This window comes from Falco cherrug, chromosome 9 (genome assembly GCF_023634085.1).
Source record: "Falco cherrug isolate bFalChe1 chromosome 9, bFalChe1.pri, whole genome shotgun sequence".
Classification (NCBI taxonomy): Eukaryota; Metazoa; Chordata; class Aves; order Falconiformes; family Falconidae; genus Falco; species Falco cherrug.
In genome coordinates, this window is record NC_073705.1 from 22,155,751 (window position 1) to 22,174,556 (window position 18,806).

Here is an 18,806-nt window from a genome sequence, read left to right on the forward strand (position 1 = left end):
TACTGATAATTTTTGTTGATGAAAAGCAGTGGCCCAGCATAAATAGTATTGGCTACTTAGCAGAATTGATATGTTACATTTACAAGACCATTTTTATAATGTCAGTGCTGAACTAGTCAACAGTGGTGAGCTGTTGACCTGCTACCAGTATCAGTAAGCCATACCAGCGATGATTTAAGTAGCAGTTTCATGCCAAATCCTTGCAAGTGCAAGTTTCAAAATCATTTGAATCAAGTATGCCACTCACTTTTAAGAAAAGTGTGTTATCGTTCAGCTTACCACTATTGTTTCTTGTTTTCTAAGATCCAATTTAAAGATGGGCTGCTGATTTTCTTGAAGTGTACATAAAAAGTCAAGCCTTTAGTTGTGCACTCAGTTTTGATCCTCTGATACATTTCTGCTCCCCACCCAGCTGATCCTCAGTTCTTTGAGCTACCGGTGCAACATGGGGCTGTACCTTAGGAGTACTAAGTACAATTTTAGCATCTCACATCATGAAAGTTGTTGTATACCTGTAAGAAAATTAAAATAAGCCCATTATTTTTATAAAAAATGCAAGGGAGAAAACCTAGAATACTGGGAAAAATAGACAATAAATGGTTAAAAATGTGCAAAAGACTTGTGTTTAAATTGCCTGCTTCCCCCTCCCCACCAAGTTTAATACATTATTTACAAATGGCTATTAATATTGATGTTGGATATATTTTTTTTTTCCTGTTCACACAGATAATGGACTGAAATAACTGAATGCTGTCTTTAATTTTGTCGTACATTTACTGATATTTCATATCTCATGGCTGCAGAGTAAGAAAGATAGAATCTGTTTAGTATTTTGCTTTTCTACCTTATTACTTTCAAATAATCTCTCCAGCAAAGTTGTTTTTTTTAATGATTTCTTTTGTGTTTTCCTTTACACCCCCACCCCCAACTTCCTCCACCCGCTCGCTGACTTTAGTCAGGATATCAGGAGTTACTGCTACTTTAAAGCTGCTACAAAAATTACTGTCTAGAGTGATGCCTTGCAAAATGCAGGCCAGTGCAGCGTGGCTGGTACCCTTCCTTCCAGCCACTGCTTGAATTGCTGTTTGAACAGGCTGAAAATGCATTTAGTCCTGTGTTATTTCATAAACATATTAACTAGGCACTGGAGGGGCTGGTTTCAACTAGAAAAATGCAATTCCGAATCACTGAATTGCAAAATGGTTAGTAACAGTTTTTAGCAAATTAGCATGCTTCATTATGCTCATATTGTAGAATGATTTCAGTGTCTGCCTGGTTAGTTCATACACAAAAAAAATCCTGAGGCCAGGGTGTTTTTTGCTGACACCAAATGGCGCTTCCTGAATTATGTCTGACTGATACCACATTTTCATGTCTCTGACTGTGTACTTATCTATTTCCAATTATGAGCCCTTGTTATCTAGTTACTCGGGTAAATTATTGTCACTCTGTTGCATCCAAGGGCAACTTTCTTTCTTTATAACCTTTAACAGGAAGAAATTCTTATGCATGTCTTGTTATTAATTCTCTTCTGTAATATAAAACCCATACTGAATGATCTGCGTTCTTATTGAGGTTGATGTGTTAATTGTGACCCTGCTAGCAGTGTTCCTGGCTGATGTAAGTGGTGCAGCTTCATTTTTACCTCCATTACTTCACGTAAACTGAGGATTTAGCCCTGATTCTTGATTTCATGACCAGTTGGTAAGAAGACCATCCTAGCATTCACTTGCTAGTCTGTGAAAGCATATCGGGAATCGGCTTTGTACCTGATGAGATCTTGCATTGGATCATACATGGGCAAACCTGTGGAAGTGGATTAGTATCTATTCATGCCAAACTTATACATGCTTGGCTGGATAAAAGGACGAGAGAGGAAGGGTTGAAGATTTTTTGAACTGAGGAAGTGGATACAGAGGCTCTATGATTTCTGTTCTTCACATGTTGATTCTGTTGAAGGGTAGGTGCTGGCACCTACTGGGTACCAGGTTGCTGTAAGTCAGATTGTATTTCCATGTTCTCACAACTGTCTCTGTGGGTATTCAGTTTGTGCTGGCTTTTCCAGTAAACAACAGAGAAGATGTAGTTCACCAAATATTAACAACATTCCCTGTGTAGTTTGGCGTATGGCCTAGTTCAGTCTTGTAGAGAGGTTTAGTTCTGTGTTGTGTTTTCTTCATACTTTTGATAAAGCATGTTACTGATACCCCCTTAAGGTTTTGACCAAGAGGACTGTTTTTATGCTTGCAGTAGCTCCAATCTTGCCTTCTCTTCCATTGGCATATCCCAAGAGCTATGAGCCTCCAAAGCAGCCTTTAGTCTTAACTTTTTCTTTTGTTGCAAATGGAACGGCTTTAGATGGGGTTATTCTTGAAGAGCGTGCAAAACATTACCTGCATGTTAATTTAAAGGTGTTCTGTGTCCGGAACACTGTCTCTCCAGTGCTGTGTGTGTTTGCAGTCTAAATGTTTACTCCTAGTGAGAATCAAGAAAATATTGAATAATGGGATTTGGGTCCTGACACTGTCTCAGTGTTATAGTTGTTAATGAAACATAGTCTTGATCTGAACTCATGACTTTGGAACTTTTAACCCCAGGTGACCTGGGAAAGTCTCCAAGTTTGTTGCTTTTGGAGCACATGACAAGATTATGCAATCACACGTTGGCAGGGGGAGGGTTGGGGAGTTTTATTTTCTTTTTGCTTCAGTTTACTTAGTTTTAAATTTAGTTCTGCTTGACAGTTTGCTTTTGGAGTCAGGCATTTGGGGTTTTGTTTTGATTAAGTCAATGTGTTACCTTGTACAAGCCACAGAAGGCATTTTATAAACATACGTAGTAGTATGTGTTAAAAAAAAATACTCCTCTAGTTAAAGTACTGAAGTATAGAACAGCTCTCTGTTGAGAGACTCTTAAGGTGACCTTGGGGAAGGAATTTGATCTCTCCTTGTGTTAATCTGTAAAATGAGGGTAAGAACATTCCTCTTGTCTGCCTTGATTATTTGAATAGAGGTCTTTGGAGCAGAGTTTCTTTTACTTTGTTTCACAGCTGTGGCAAGGAAATCTTAGCCTTGGAATGTAACTACTTCCACTTGTACAAAAAAAAAATTAAAAAAATATTCCAGTGTTATGTGACTCTTCTATAAACAGCTTATTACTTTCTTAAGACAAAACTACTGTAAAGGAATTAAGTTTTTATTGACAAATTTATGGTGTTGGGTTTTGTGTACTTTCTCTTATTTGTTGTTAATATTAGGTTTCAAATTGCATTTCTAGTGTGCAGCATTGATACCGAGAGAAACAAAAATAACGAAGGAGATGCCAGCTCAGGCACTGCATTTTTGTTGGAGAGTTTATTTTTTTTTTAAATAGCAGTGCTCATAGTTCATATGAGGGTACGAATATTCATATCCAAAGACTCAAGCAAGCACAGTGTGCAGTCCTGCCATGCCTGATGGCTTCCCGTTTCTCAGCAGTGAAATTCCATACATTCCTTGCATCCTAGCTGCACTCCAAAGCCAGCCCTCTGAAGATACGATGGCAGCTATTTTATGTTGAGAAATGGGAGAACTTCTGCTGTTGATCTCACTGGAGGGGAGGGCTTAGTGGTTTTAGTCATTAAATTTGAGACCGCAGAGTTCACGGAGTCAGGCAGCAGCAGAGGCAGTTAAGCTGTTCCTCCATCTGAAACAGTGAGTACTGTGGGTCAACCCCCCCCAGTTTTAAGTAGGGGAGGTTCAATCAATTTGATGTATTGGCAATTAATAAACTTTTAATTACTGATTCAGGTGTTGAAAATAAAAGCAAGCAAACACACACTTGGAGAAACACACCCCACCTTCTCTCTGGACACTTCTTCCCCTTTCTGGTCTCCAGGCCACATGCCACACATTATACTCGACTTTTGTTGAGGTGATGGTGATGCAGGAGTCTGGGGTCAGTGCGTTGTTGTTCCTTTCATTTTATTGCTTCTTTTTTCTTACTCAGTTATTTCGTCATGGGTTTCTCTGCTGGCCCCGGTCCTTTTAGAGTCATACCTGCTCCTGAGTCTTCTCTTTGTCCCTGCTTGGAACAGCTAGTTTGCCTCAGCATTTCTCCTGCCCTGCTGACCCTCCTGGCCTGGCATCATTTTTGTTTCTGTCTTACCCATGCTCTGGTGTCTCACCTGCCCTGGCATAGTCTCCTGTGTCTCCTCTGTTTTTCAGCACCCCTGGTGTTCTGGCATATCTGTATTGCGTCTCCTGTGTGTGTCTCTTTCTTTCAGTGTTTACTGCCCATTTCTATGTATATTTTTTTTGCACAGGTGCTATGTGTTTCTATGGTTCTGTTTTGATGTGCAATGGGTCTATTTTGTCCTTTGCTGAGCTGGTTGGAATGAGCTATGACCAGCACAATGCAGTCCATGTTCACCTCCTACACAAGTCACCGCTGCAGCACCCTTGCTACCAAAGCCCTGCTGATCAAGTTGAATACAAGCGAGCAGACCTGCAAATTATGTAGTTGATTTTCCTGGGCAAAAATTCAAAAGGCAAGCCTTTTAAAGATAGGGTCTTGGCATAGTGAAATTGTGCATGTTTAAAATACATTAAGCTAGGACAAAGACATTTTTTTCCAGAGGGGAGGTAGAAAGCTTGGTAGGAAAGAACGTGCAAGCCAGGACGATAATTTGGCCTCTGCTGTAGGAGAGTCAGTTCTCTTTGTGGAAAAATTAATGCATACCCGGGGAAAAGACCAAGTTCCACCAATCGAAATATGCTGTGCCCTTTGGGTGGGAGAAGCCAGAGAACAGGATTTCATTGTTTCTGGGGGCAATCCATAACTAATTTAGAAAGGATTATTTATAACAAAGTTGGTTTTCCACCTAGAGAATAGTCAGTATCCCCAAACGGATGATTAATCCTTGCCTTCGTTGAACCTGGATAGCTTTCAGGCTCACTAGGGATCTGGCTGAGGAGAACACTTGGGCATTGTCTTAAGCCTGTTCTGTTCAGCAGAGTATCTTGTTGAGTCTAATTGAATCACTTGGATTTAAAGCTAAGTAAGTGCTTCAGTATTGTCTCAAAGTTAGACTCTTTTTTGGAGGCTTTGTAATGTTTTTGCAGCAAAATTATGTATTTTATTAATGGCAGTCATTTCACATTGTATGTTAGCTGCATTGCTATGTAAGAGGCAACAAAGAGAGAAATAATAGTGGCTTTTATGTGGGCTTATCATATAGTGCTATAAACCCAGAAATTATAGATGTCTCGCGTAGCTCAGTCGTGTAGGTTGTCTGTTATTATGTTCCACACAGACTGGAAAACAGAAGCAGGAGTCTCCTCCAAGGTGCAAAGTAAGAAGTACGTACTAAAATAAGGGTCAAACCAAGTAATGCCAGCTGTTGGGAAGTGAAATGTTTTTTATGCTATATGTGAGCCTAATAGGCAAGGTTCTGTAAACAGTGTCAATGGGATAGCTCCCTAATTCCCAGTGTTGTTAGCACCAGTTCGATATCACAGATGTTAGGATAATCTACATGGCAGTATTTTGGAACTTTGTGTTCAGCATCTAGTACAGAAGCAGCATCTTAAAATGATATCAAATTAAAGAAGTGATCCAAATGTAAATTCAGCCTTGCAGAAGAGTGCAGGTTATCTTTTATTGCTTCTGGGTCAAACAAGAGTCAATACGTGGCTTGTTTGTTCAAAGAAGCAGTTGCATTTGTGGTTGGTATTTTTTCTCTAAAGGCACCTCAAAACAGGATTTGAGGATCTACTTGCTATCCAGCACTTGAAGTGCTAGCCAGACGGACAGGCTATATTCAGGAGTACTGTATTGGTCAGTGCATTCTCCATGATAGTCCCTTTACCATACGGTGTTAAAAGTTCATAGACTTCCAGAGCACACCATTATTTATTGCTGAGATAATATACCTCAAGGAATTGACTTCTACACTGCAAGTGCTCGTAAGGTCTAGGTGCCAACAAGAGCAGTTAACCACAGGGCAGGGCCTTAGATAGTCTGGTTTATCAGCTGTGTACGTGGCAAACTATCCCAGGAGTCAGGAGCCACACGGAGAGTTCTGTTGCTCATGAGTATGGCTGTCTAGTTTAGCTTGAGGCTGTCAGTCCTTAGAAATGCCAGAAGTGAGGGCAGTACTGAATGCTGGGTATTTATAAGATAGGTCCTTGGTTGAAGGAGAGAGTCTAAGTGTGGGGGATAGAGCTTCCATGGTTTAAAAGCAATGGCTGAGGACAGCTCTCTGTGAGGGTCTTGTGCAAAACCCTTGGTGAGATTGCTGGTAGTAACTGAGGGGAGATTTTACTGCAGAATCTGTTTCAAAAGATCTTTATGACACACCTGTTTCTGTGCAGGCTTTCCCTTAGTTTTCATACACACATCAAACTGCAGTGATGGTACGTCATTATGAAGATACCAAAAGGTACTTGGGAGACCGCTGTCTTAAGTAGGCCAGTGGTCCTCTTCAGATAATCTTAGGGTAAACAATGGGAGAATTAGCTTTTAAAATTAGCATTTTTATATTGATTTATCTCAAAAGGGAATTTAATTCCTTTTACTGTATGGAATGTTTCTGGCAGCCTCAAAAAAGGAAGCATAGGGGAACTCAGCTGGAGTTTGTTGCTGCTGACTGAAATCCCCACACAGGTTGCTGTTAAGGTAGTGAAGAGGCCTGTTTGACATTTGAGTGTTGTTATGGGTAACCACCACTCATCAATAAGCCAGAATTTCCATGCTGTCTGGAAAAATCAATTGCTTTTTCTGCTAACTTCAGCGACTTGCTTTCATACAGCCTTGAGGATCCTTGAGGATTTGCAATGAATAATGTGACACTTATTTTATTCATTGGTTTGAGTAAGATTTTGATGTGGACGTGACATCAAGTGATGTGTATGAGCTGGTTGCTCAGAGTACTCTTAGGAGCCCCTGTCCTATGTTAGGAAAAAAACCAAACCAACCCCCAAAATACTCTCTTGGAATAATGACTGGATCTTCATGTGTGTGGTGGGTGCATTGAAGGCATAACTCAAAATTATTTTACCACTTACAAGGCTGATAAACAGTTCCTACATGTTACAGGCTTGTAGATGTTGGGTGTGAAATGTACACTTAGCATGGTCCTCCGACCCTTCAGAAGGAGTTTTGAAGGGTGAATTGATTATCTTGAAATACTCTCCCTTAGTAAGTCAGTTGTGTAAGTAATTAAGAGAGATCTTTTGTGGGAGTGATGAAGATTAATAAGGGTGTTCTCAGAACATTAGATAAAGCAGTCTGGGTTCACTATCTTTTTATCACCCAATTTGTATCATGATCTGTTTCGTGAAAAATTACTCTGTACTAATGTAGAAGTATGGCAGACTAAATTCACTCCATGCCTCTTCCCTTTGATTTGCTAACCACTAATCAGTAATCCATCTGTTAACAATCGTGTTGAGTAATGCAGTTTTTGATTCAAAGACTGGCTTTGCTTAGTCCCATTTGTTTCAACATCATCTGTTTCACAGCATGTCTTAGCTTGCTGCATACTTCATTGCAAGATGAGTGACTTTTTGTTACTGAAAATAGCTTTAAAACTGCCTCTTGCTTTTCCTGTTCGAGTTTAAAACTACTCCTGATCATACTCAGTTGACAAGCTGTTCATGACTCTTCTTTGAAAGGTTTATAATTTCTTAAACGGTAATTGTCATATAAGATATGTCCTGTAACAAATATAAATGGAATAGTTTTGTCAAGTCATTTTGTTTCTGCAGTATAGATGATGCTATAGAATGTGCCTTTGTTCACCTACCAAGTGACCAAAGGCAAGCATGTGTGGACAGACATGGTGGAAGTTGTTCCTCAGCAAATGAAAGCTAGTACTGCTGCTGTTTTAGACAAACTCTTCTAAATAGGCTCTGATACTTTTGTGTGGAGAACAGCATCAGTAATACTGCTACAGTTTAACTGAACCATAGAGCTGAGTTAGCAATTAGGTACGTTTGTACAGGAGAAACTGAGAAATTGCTCAGGCTCACAGTGGGTTTGAAGCAAGAGTAGAATATCATCCCAGAGTGCCTAGGAAGTCAGGCATAAGTGCCTGCTGAAAATCGGTGAGATTTATGCTTTGTCACAGAGAAACTGAAAATTGCACGCTAAAGCTATAGAATATCAGAATCTGTGGTATGATCATCAGAGCGTCTGGATAAGGTTATAACACTAAGTAAATGCTACCAAATTTTCTCTCAATCACTATTGAAAGCATGGCAAACTGCATCCATCAAGCACATTTATTTTAATCACAGAACAAACACAGATTTATTGTAGCACACAGAGTTTCTATGTATGTTGTAGAAGGTGATCACTTTTCAGAGAGGGTCAAGCACATGCTGGTGTTAAATATTTTGCTTAATACTGAGCCTTTCATGTGCATAAATCTTGGTAGGTCTGTGAGGCCTTAAGCCCTGATCTTGCAGGCTGTTCTGTGGGGAATTAATTGCAGCATCAAAGCTCTAGATAACAGATAAGGGATGGGAAGAAAAAGGGAAAATACAGAGAAAATAAGCATGTTTGCAGTTGTGTTCTGAAACTATGAAACAAATATGATTTTTTTCCCTGCTGTATTTTAAAGCTCATTATTTCCTAGTCTTTTTGCATGTTTGTATGTATGTGGCACAAAGCTTTTTATTTTTGTGTGTAAGTAACGTAGGAGTCTTCTCACTTTTGATTTCAAGTTACAGTAGTTAGTATTTTGAGTTATTACCTGGCATATGTGTCTCTAAATTTTTTTATTTAATTCTCTTAGCTGTATCAGCTCAATCCATGTGTTATGCATGCTTACAAATATTTAGAAAAGTATTTAAGTACTGGCTTTCTTACTTAAAAATAATATGTTTCATCTTTTCTTTTTGGAATTTGATTTCTGCTATTGAAATCTTTGCATCCTATTTTCATGCAGATTAAGTTTGATATCTTTACTTACAGTGTTTTCTAAAATGTTTTTCTTATGAACTATCCTAACCTATCATGCTAGTTTAACTAGTTAAACCTGTTAAAGTCTTTGTAGGTTACTTTTGCTTTTAAAGAATCTGTTTCTCAGGGTAGCAGTGTACCTCATTTCTAGGCTGGACATGTGCCTCTGTTTAGTGTTTTTTGAAACTTTCAGTTGCTACAGTACCTGCCAAGGGGTGTGGGGGCTGGTGTGGAGAGAATTGATATAGATCTTGTAGTCACCCCCACATCTGGCCATGAGATGCTGTTCTGAGGGCAGATGCTTCTAGTGTACTGAAAAACTGAGGCTGAGAAGCATATGTTATGGTGATAGTTGAATAGGATACATGAGAAAAATATCAGGTTTTCTTAGGTCTTCTCTTTGTTAAATAAGTAAAGAACAAGACCAGAGACAGAGGAGTAGGGGATTACCAGTACTTCTTTCTGAATCTAAACCAGAAAGACATGGGCTATGCTATCCACCTTTACATGACTTTCTCACATAATCCAGCCGTCTTTCCTGTGCTGCCCTACTTGCCAAACTCTAACTTTCATCGCACCAACACCCCAAAACCCCCGAATCTGAGTTAACGTGGGGGAGAGCTGCTGGTGCTTTGCCCTGTCAGTGTGAATGCATTGACCAGCTAGTATGCTCTCACATACGAGTCTTCTCACAATCTATGACCATCAGTAGGGCACTGCCTGTTACAGTGCTGGAAGAGATACTGTCCCCCTGTGTTCTGATTGCTACTGTGGTCCTGTTTGCATCTGCTGTTTTTAGCAGCAGGCTAATTGTATGGGCAAAATAACAATGCTTTTATGAAAAATACCAGAAAACATGTAAAAAAATTATGGCAAGTAACTACAAGCATAAAAATTTTTTTCTGCCTTTTTTTTAAAAATAGCTACTCTGGTTATATGTAGATAGAGAAAATAGTTTTAAGACACATTAGCACACTGTAGGAGTAATGCACATAAATTTACAGGAAGAGAGTTTTAAAATAATTCTTCAGATATGATTTGAATGGCAATACTATGAGCAAGCTACAGTCTAGGATTTTGGCTTAGGCTTTTTCATACATGTGTAGGCATGCAGTTCACCAGTAGTATCTCTTTATGGGAGTACCTCCTTCCGGGATATCCTGGCATTCCTGAAGATCCCTGTCTGATACCTGTGGCTAGTGACTGCAGTGGCTTCTTATCTGTCCCTTACAGCTGGGAGGTTCGATTTCAGTCTTAGTCGCTGTTTGGTCACCTTAGCTGATAGGATTCTTACAGATTTAAGATTCAAGAACTGAGTCTGCAGATAAGCAAAACGACACTGTGTTTTTCATCCCTTCTTTTTGATAGGTATTTCAGTAAGTCCTCAAGGCTTCACTGTGCTGGGCTTTCATGAAAGAGGAATTCCTCAGAGAGTCTACAGGCTATAGACAGACAGGCTTTACAAACCCGAAGATATAGATATTTACCTCTGTGAGAAACACAAAGGACGGGGCAAAATTACTACTCCTGTCTTCACAAAGAGAATGCAGAGAAGTGATAAGCCAGATCTGGTTCTTGAACTTGATTCTCTGGTGTCTCTCTCACAACTTTCATCCCAGAACAGCTTTTTTTTGTAGCTCGTTTTGCTGTGCCCAGTGCCTACCTGTCCCAAGCAAGTGACTGCCCAGCTGGAGTAACAGTACAGCTGTTTAATAGCAGCTGAGATTGAGGGAATTTTTATTTTGAAACCTTCAAGTTTTGAACTTCAAATCCTGTAAATTTAAGAAATGATGGCCTCCAAAGCCTTATCAGGTACTAAAGAGAGGGCAGAGAACACTGCTGCCTGTAGAAAGATATGGTTGCATTTACTGCCTTGGTAATCTCTAGCACAGTCATCTTGCCTTCATTCCTGAAAGCAGAAAGGAATGAGGAAATTTAAAACAGGCTAGCAAAAAACTATGCAATAGTTTCACACCATTAAATCTTTGCTATATTTTTCATTCTTAATAGTTCAGTCTTCAGCCAAGAAAACACAACAGCCAATTGAAAGTTGGCATTTCAGAGCATCCTGTTTGTATTAGGCCACTCTTAAGGTATAAAGGACATGGCTGTGAAATCCTGAGAGTCCCCTTGCCCACGTTGCGATGAGCACAGCATGTTCTTAGCGCTCTGCAAAAAAAGCCCATAGGTTGTGGAGCTAAAAATAGAAATTGTATATCCTAGCATAAAGTTTGAAGTTACACCTGCTACAACATGGTTAGAGTTGACTGAGCATAACTCCAGTTTTATTTGTGGAGGTAGACATGCAAAGGTGAAAACGACAGAAATTAACTTTTAAGAGAACAATAGCCCATATCCTCCTCCTGTTTAAATTTAGAGGAAGCTGCTTTTTACTTCTGTTTAGAGCAGAACTGAACCCAGCATGTTTTGCTGTGACCTCTGCTTTGCAGCATACACATAGCAAGGCATTTCCCAGAAGCTTCTGTCTGACTTCCAATAAAAAGCTGAAGTATTTTCTGGGTTGCAGCAGAGACATGGAGTCTTGCCAGCAAGAATCTGCAGCTAAGAGTCATTTAGCTTGAGTCTTTGGTTTCCTAACAGTTCTGTGTTCAGGGAGAAAATCATCAATAAAGGAAGCTGCAGTGTTTATTTCCATTGTTTTCTTTTACTCAGCAACTGTTACTTTTCAGGTAGTTGCTGTAATTTCCATTTCAGCAGGGTTTGGTACGAGTACCGAGGTCCTTTTTCTGGCTGACACAGCAAAATATATAATTGCTATTAAAACTTTGTACAATGATCTGCTCTATATAAAGCACTACTGACAGGACAGTTTTAAACTTTCCACAGCAAATTAATACCTTCATTTTGCTCAGAAAGTGCCATTGATTTCTCATAACAACATAAAGTTGTTACTTGTCTTTTCCATCTTTTTCTTTTTAATGGTTTCTTTGCAGATCTGGGAATATTTTGAGATGTTTTGATAAAATACACTAACGAGCATGCTCAAGCTGGTAGAGTTGCTTTGAATTTACATCAATATAATGCAGTTGCTAAATGTAATGAAATCAACATTGCATGATTCACAAGGGAGTGTAGGGAATGACAGAAATTGCGGTGTATGTCTAATAGAGTGATGTTAGCACAAAGCAATACTCTAGTGACAAAGATGGTCTTCCTCGTAGAAGAAGCTGCTGTTGATTTTTTATTCTTTTCTTTTTTTGCCCTCTGAATTAAACAATGTAATCCAGACTTGCTAGTTATCCTAGTCAGTGTACGTGTTACTCTGGGTAAACTGGGTATTTAATGGGACATTGATTTGTCTTCTTGGAAGCCCAAATGAGCTTAAGAAAAATGTTAATTATTCATTAGTTATTCATTTAAGCTGGTCTTACAAGCAAGAGTGGAAATCTCAACATAGCTTGTCTTGAAAAGTTCTTCTGTGTATATCTCTGACCAGAGATTTTTTTTGTTAATAAAGAAAAAAAAAAAGGTCTTCAGGCAATGCCCAGCAGCATTGGAAGTTAAAACTGTTATAAAGCAACCTGAAAATTCGGAAAAATTTTATTGATGATCTCTTGCAATTAGTCTCTGTAAAATTGTGAAGACTATGACAGCTTAGACTTCTCTAGGTACTTTAGCTTTCATAGTTAATCTTGAAAAATGCTGAAGGAATAAAAATAAGACTAAATAGTAAAAAAATTGTTGCATCTGTTTGAGCTGTGTGCCTGCTTCCAGCATCTGTTTGTCCCAGTGTAGACGCTGCACAAGTTTCACCAGAGCCAGTTAAAAAACTGGTTTAGTTAGTAGCCTAGGTACTTTGGATCTAGTTTCAAACAAATGTCATTCCATCCATTGTTTTAGTAGGTGTTTGCACCTTGCCGATGTGGGCTAGACCAATAGATAAATTGCGTTTAATCTTACACAAAAGGATTGATGCACCTTGTTAGGCTGGTTGGGTTATACTGATAGAAAATCACATCTTGACTTAATCTGACATATGTGTAGACAAGAATCTGTTCACATCAGTATACTGGAAATGGTAAATACTTGACTTGTGTTTATGTTACATTACCCATGCAGCAAGTATGCGCCTTATGATAGGAAGAAAATTGAACCCCAGTACTGAACTAAGAATGTATTTCTCTGATAGCATCTCTCAGAAAGCTGTTAATTAATGTTTTTTTAATTTATTTTAATTTGGAAGATAGTTGCAGTGTTAATATATTTGGATTTGACACTTCATTAAAGGCAACACAGCTGTTCAAGTCAGTGTTTGTCCACTCATGCACTTTCCAATAAATGCTGCTTCCAGAAATATGGCAGATGTGGTATATGTGACAATCAGAACTGACTTATGTCTTGGGTGCTTAGGCGACTCTTTCCATCCCAGTGACTGGGAACCTTGTCATCTGTATTTATTCTCACAGTAGGGTGAGGCTGACAGTGCTGATAAAACCTGGTTTACAGTCAGGGACAGTTAAAACACAGAGAAACTAAAACATTCAGATAACCTAATTTTAAACTGATAGGTTACAGGCTCAATCTGAACTTAAGTGTCTGATTTTAGAGTTAAGGGCATGCCATCATGCCATCCAAAGAGCCTAGATATCTGCTGTGGAGCAGGGGTTGGAATCTAGGTTATCCAGATCCTAAACTGTTGTCACTAATTGTACTGGCTGGAGTCTGATAAAGAGTTGCCTTATTGCACCATTGCTGCTAGTGCATGATGCCTGAGTGTATGTCCTCGAGCATGCCGTTGATGTGGAGAGGGCTGGTGCAGGCAGAGTCCAAAATATTTACTGTCTCAAGATATGAAATCCCTGTCAGGAGGTGAACCTAGCTTCTAGCTCAGTTTTCAGACCCAGAGCAGCTCACAATTTACATGTCTAGGCCAGCTGGACTTCAGTCAGAAACATTTAAATAAGGTGCTTATAAAGGTATTTCTCTTTCTTTCTTTACTTCTGTGTTCTGTCCTTACTTTATAGTTCTAAAGGGTCACCTCTGCCACTGAGAAGCCTTGTGGTTGTTGCATGTATCTAGAGGAAAAAGCTTACAAGCAATTCTTTGCAGGAGAGCAAAAGTCAATTACTTAGTCTTGACCTACAGTGCCAAACTGAGGCCAGTAAGACAAGCACCTTCATTAGCTTCACTTAAAGAGATCAATCTGGAAACAGCAACTAGCAGTATTTGTATTCATTTACATGGCTGTAACGGCAAAACTGGAAAGAAGTTGTATCACTGGACCAGTCTTAAAAACATTTATTTACTGTTTAGTAAAGGGCAAAACCATATATTTCACATCTATACCAGATCTGGATTCTGGCATGCAGAATACGTTAGGGTCTCCTCCACATGTGAGTTTGAGAAAGCAGAATGTGGAAGGTACAGATTTCACACTGCAGCATGTAAATCCTAGGGAGCATTTGCCCAAATCCTTGATCCAGTTCCTCATTTGAGCAATTTTGAAAGTCTGTTCTGTTACCTTTTCTTCAGTTGGCATCAGGCCCATCTCAGGCTGTCTGGATCTGAGAAGGAATTTTCCTTGTAATAATTTAATTTACTAGCGCTTGTCTCTGTTTCTGATTTTCTCTTTCTTTCTCATTGCATAAACTATGTGTTTCCTTGGCTACAAGTTAATAGTTAATAGTCTTGTTTGGAAGAATAACTTCCACTCCAGAAATACTATTGCATTGCAGACCGTAAGATGAGGTTCACTCAAGGCAAGGCATTCACTGGGCTTTTATTTAAATAGAGCTGCTAACTGAAATACTGGGTTTTGTCAGCTGCATGCTGTTTGCCAGTATGGGCTGAATAACTGCTTAAGGGAAATAGTTGAAATGAGGTTACCAGAGGAGGAGGTATTTAAAACTTTGAGTAGAAGAATTACCTTGAAAACTGAGGTGGGGGGGTGAAGAACAAAACAGCAGCTGCCATGCCAGCTTGGCGGGACTTAGAGCAGAAATTATTGCTTGGAATATGTGTTATCCTCTATTCCTGGTGCTGTTGCTCCCCTGATCACAATTTGGGCTTTTTTATTATTAATCTTGAATTTATATAATGCAGAATGATAGCAGCATTTCTTCACAAAGGCATTTATAAAGGAGGGTAATATAGAAGGGACTTCATCAAGCAATGGGGCTTTTTCGCTAGAAATTCATTGAAGAAGAGGAGGAAATTGGTGCAGTAAATAAGAGCAAGGCATCTGTTGCATTGCTACATAAACAGTAACTGAAAAAAACCCTAGAATCCTGGCTGGGGAGATGTTAGGAATTGATCAGGAAAGGAAAAGAGCTCCACAAAACACTGAGATAAAATAATGAAGATGATTTCCAATGACAGTGTGATGTAGGTCTATCAGCACTCAGTCCTTTGCAGGACAGGAAAGACAGGACAGGAATGGTATAAAGCCAGAGGCATGGGTAGAGAGGTGAGTTTTCTCTGAAATGTTCTGATGAGCATCACTATTTTGAGAACAATATTACAAGGAGGGCAACTTTCTACTGATAGAATGGCATGTGGGAGGGACATCTGAAGGAATATCGTTTTGTTTGGGAACATTCTGGGAAATGCTTTCTACTTCAAACAGTACAGTTGATACTCAATCTTGCTCTAGCTTACACCCGTGCATTTCTGTTGGGGCCCCAAGCTGCCACAAGACACAGCTGAAGAGAAAGTTAAACATTTTTTTACAGAAGCCAAATGTGAAACAATAAAACTTTTATTGCAACAGTGAAATACATAGTAAAGCTGACACAAAGCTTTCCTGTTCCTATCCAAGCTCTGCTCGGGGCTGTGGAATAGCTGATCAATTACCAGTACCTGGAATTTTGTCTCTGTGACTATATTGCAGATGCTTTGGTCATTTCTGTCTGCTCATGTTTCTTATTTGCATGCAGAAAGTTGTTTCTGCTAGAATTAATGGGAGTAGAAACAAGTAACATTGGCTTCTTTTCAGATGTGCTTTCCCTGTGTTAGGTATGTGCTGTGTCAAAATGGAGATGTTTGTAGTTTATGTTTAATATAGTAATTTGCATGCGAAGTCAGGCTGCCTGGGTTCATCTGGTTTCCTAAAACATGATTTGGAATTGCTTTCCTTTCAATCTTTTTGCTTGGATTGTATTCTTTCTTGGATTAAAATAGCCTGGTTCTTGTTGACTTGTGTGTTCATTGAATGGTTTGCACACACTCATGCTCTCGGAAAGAAAAACTTAGGCATTCTGAAACACTTTGTGGCACTGAAACTGGGGAGGGAGTTTTTCCTCATCTTTCCATGGCAGCCTCAGTGGAAAGCAGTAGCAGTTGATGTGAGTGGCTTAAACTACTGATTTTTGAAAAGGCTATATTTTTTTTTTTAAAAAAAGGTGCCTTTTTACATGAGTGTAAACTGTGAACAAATACATTGTATCATGATGAAAAGCATGTGAGAACAGAGATTTAGGCACAGGAGGAAACATTCTTTGTGTTTGGGTTTAAATCATACTTTTTTGTTTTACAGTGGCCCATCCTCAGGAGCCCCACCACCCCTCTGAAAAGCCGGTCATCCACTGCCATAAATGTGGTGAGCCATGTAAAGGTGAAGTACTCCGTGTTCAGGCCAGACACTTTCACATCAAATGCTTCACCTGCAAAGGTAAGACCTTGATATTCATCTGTTAGAAATCAGTCATTTTGAGCAAATGTAATGTACCTTGAACCAGTGATGAGAGGTCGCGCTTCCTGCCATCGGCCAGTTACAGGATATTCTCCTTGTTCAATATCTGAGGGATTTGTGGTTGGGGAGGGGAAAGAACAGGGGTGAAACGGCATGTACAAGCAGCAAGGTGATTGGTACCACACAGAAAAAAATAAATATGCAAACATTTATAATTTAATTGTATGAGACATTTGATTTTATTGGGAGGGGATAAATTGCCTCTACTTAGAAGACTCAAAATAGCACATTCTGCTCTGAATACTTAAGTGTTCATTCTTTTTCTTTTCAACTGTTCTCTGGGTGCAAGCTACACAATAGATAATTATACCTGAAAAAGATTTAAAAAAAGTCTTTGTTCTTTTTAATATTATTTCCAATGTTATTTTCTTCATACAACTCTATGTAGACAGTCAGTTTCCTATATTCCCAAATAGCGAATTAGTCCTAATTAGAATCTTGCTGCTTTGGTGAATTTTTTTTCTGTTTATTTGGGAAACAATGGAACAACACTAAACATCCAAGATGAAGAGCTTTATGGAGAGTCACAAAACATAGGAAAAAGAAAGTATAGCCCTAGCATCTACCCAGAAATCCAGTGTAAATACTTGACTTGGTTTCAGATGTTGCGTTGTATATATTTCCTGTTGTTTCCACATACGGGGTGAGTGTATGTTTAGATTGTGTAGTGTGATGGAGTGAAAAGGAATATAGTGTAAGTATTCTTAAGAAAATTCTGTCTTTTTATAGTTTTTGTTTTAAGTGCTTTTTCAAGGATTTGGATAAATCTAGATATTTTTTTTTTGAACTGTTAATAGCAACTGTAGAGGAATTATAGAATGAAGGCAGGTTAATTAACATTAATAATATACAGCTGTGGGCTGGCTTCAGGTTGGTGGGTTGGCTGACATGGATAATGTACGGCTGGTTCCTGCTAAGTACTTAAATAGCTCTAAGAAGAATAGGAGAGGAGTACCAGATGAAGAGAGACCTGAAAGGAGGAGGGGGACATCCCCCCCTCCCCCCCCCCCCGATGTAGGAGAGACTAGAAGGGGGCCTGGGTGAGGAGAGGCTGGCTGGAAGAGGAGCCCAGAGAAGGAAGACCTGGGATGCAGCAGAGGCAAGAAGCAGCGTGGACTGGCCTGAAGAGGATGAAGAAACAGCACGGACAGTAGATGAACTTTGGAAGCCTTCTGGAGGATTGGTGGCTGTGCCAGGGCAAGGGAACTACTTATTGAAGTTAACCTGGTATGGGATGGTAAAAGCCCTGCTGCAGCTGGCTAGTTTTGATAGTGCTGTGACAAGCAACCATTGCCTTTCATTGCAGCTGATAATGAAAAATAAGCTCCTTTTAACTAATTACTGAAAGTAAGTACCTGCATTCAAAAAAAACCCAACCCACCAGAAAGCCCTTCTGATGGATACTCCATGGGAGGGAAGCATGCAGGGCGGTCATTGAGGGATGTGCTCTGGGGTGAGGGGGAGCCTTAGCCATGCGCTGGAGAAGAGGTGCTGTCAGTGAGCGAGCAGTGCAGAGGATCGTTGCAAAAGGGGCAGGAGCAGGAGACAAGGTTTATCTATAGCAGCTGTGCTGACACCTCAGAAAAAGCTGAGCTTTTAAGCTGAGCGGCCAAAAAAAATTTGTTTGCATTTCTTGTGATTGGATTTTGCCTAAGTTCAAGAAATAGCAGTGCGTGCACTCTTGTGCACACTGTATATGTGTGTGTATCTATACATACTTGTGTGTATAATTATATGCACATATACGTGCACATGCTTGCTGGGGCCCTCCATTTTTCTGGGCCTCTAGTCTGTGAGGCTGGGCCTCCTCTTTCTCTGTGAAATAATTCTCCTCTTTCTCCTCCACCTCTCACAGGGTCTCCGTTCTCTGGGCCTCCCCTCCCACATGCTGGGATTCTCGGGGCATCCCGCTCTTTTGGGCTTCTGCTCCCTGTATGCCTCCCCGACTCCTGAGGTCTCCACCTCCACGGGACTTTATCCTCTGAGCCTCCAACTGCTTCAGGCCTCCCTCCTTTTAGGGCTCCCATTCGCTTGGTCTCCCTGACTCACTGGGCCTCCCTCTCCATGGGCTGGGATTTTCTGGGGCTCCCACTTTTATGGAGGCCTCCCCATTTTTTTGGTGCCTCATTCTCCTGGGAGCTCCACTTGTGAG

General features: G+C 39.9%; 1 protein-coding gene across 2 annotated transcripts in view; it reads left to right on the forward strand.

The window, feature by feature from the left end:
• ABLIM1 (actin binding LIM protein 1) overlaps positions 1-18,806 on the forward strand; it is a 143,575-nt gene that overhangs the window by 15,613 nt on the left and 109,156 nt on the right. For both annotated transcript variants that reach the window (XM_055719883.1, XM_027812088.2), the window contains exon 2: positions 16,439-16,573. In XM_055719883.1, the coding sequence (XP_055575858.1) occupies positions 16,439-16,573 (135 nt within the window). The remainder of the gene's footprint in view (positions 1-16,438; positions 16,574-18,806) is intronic.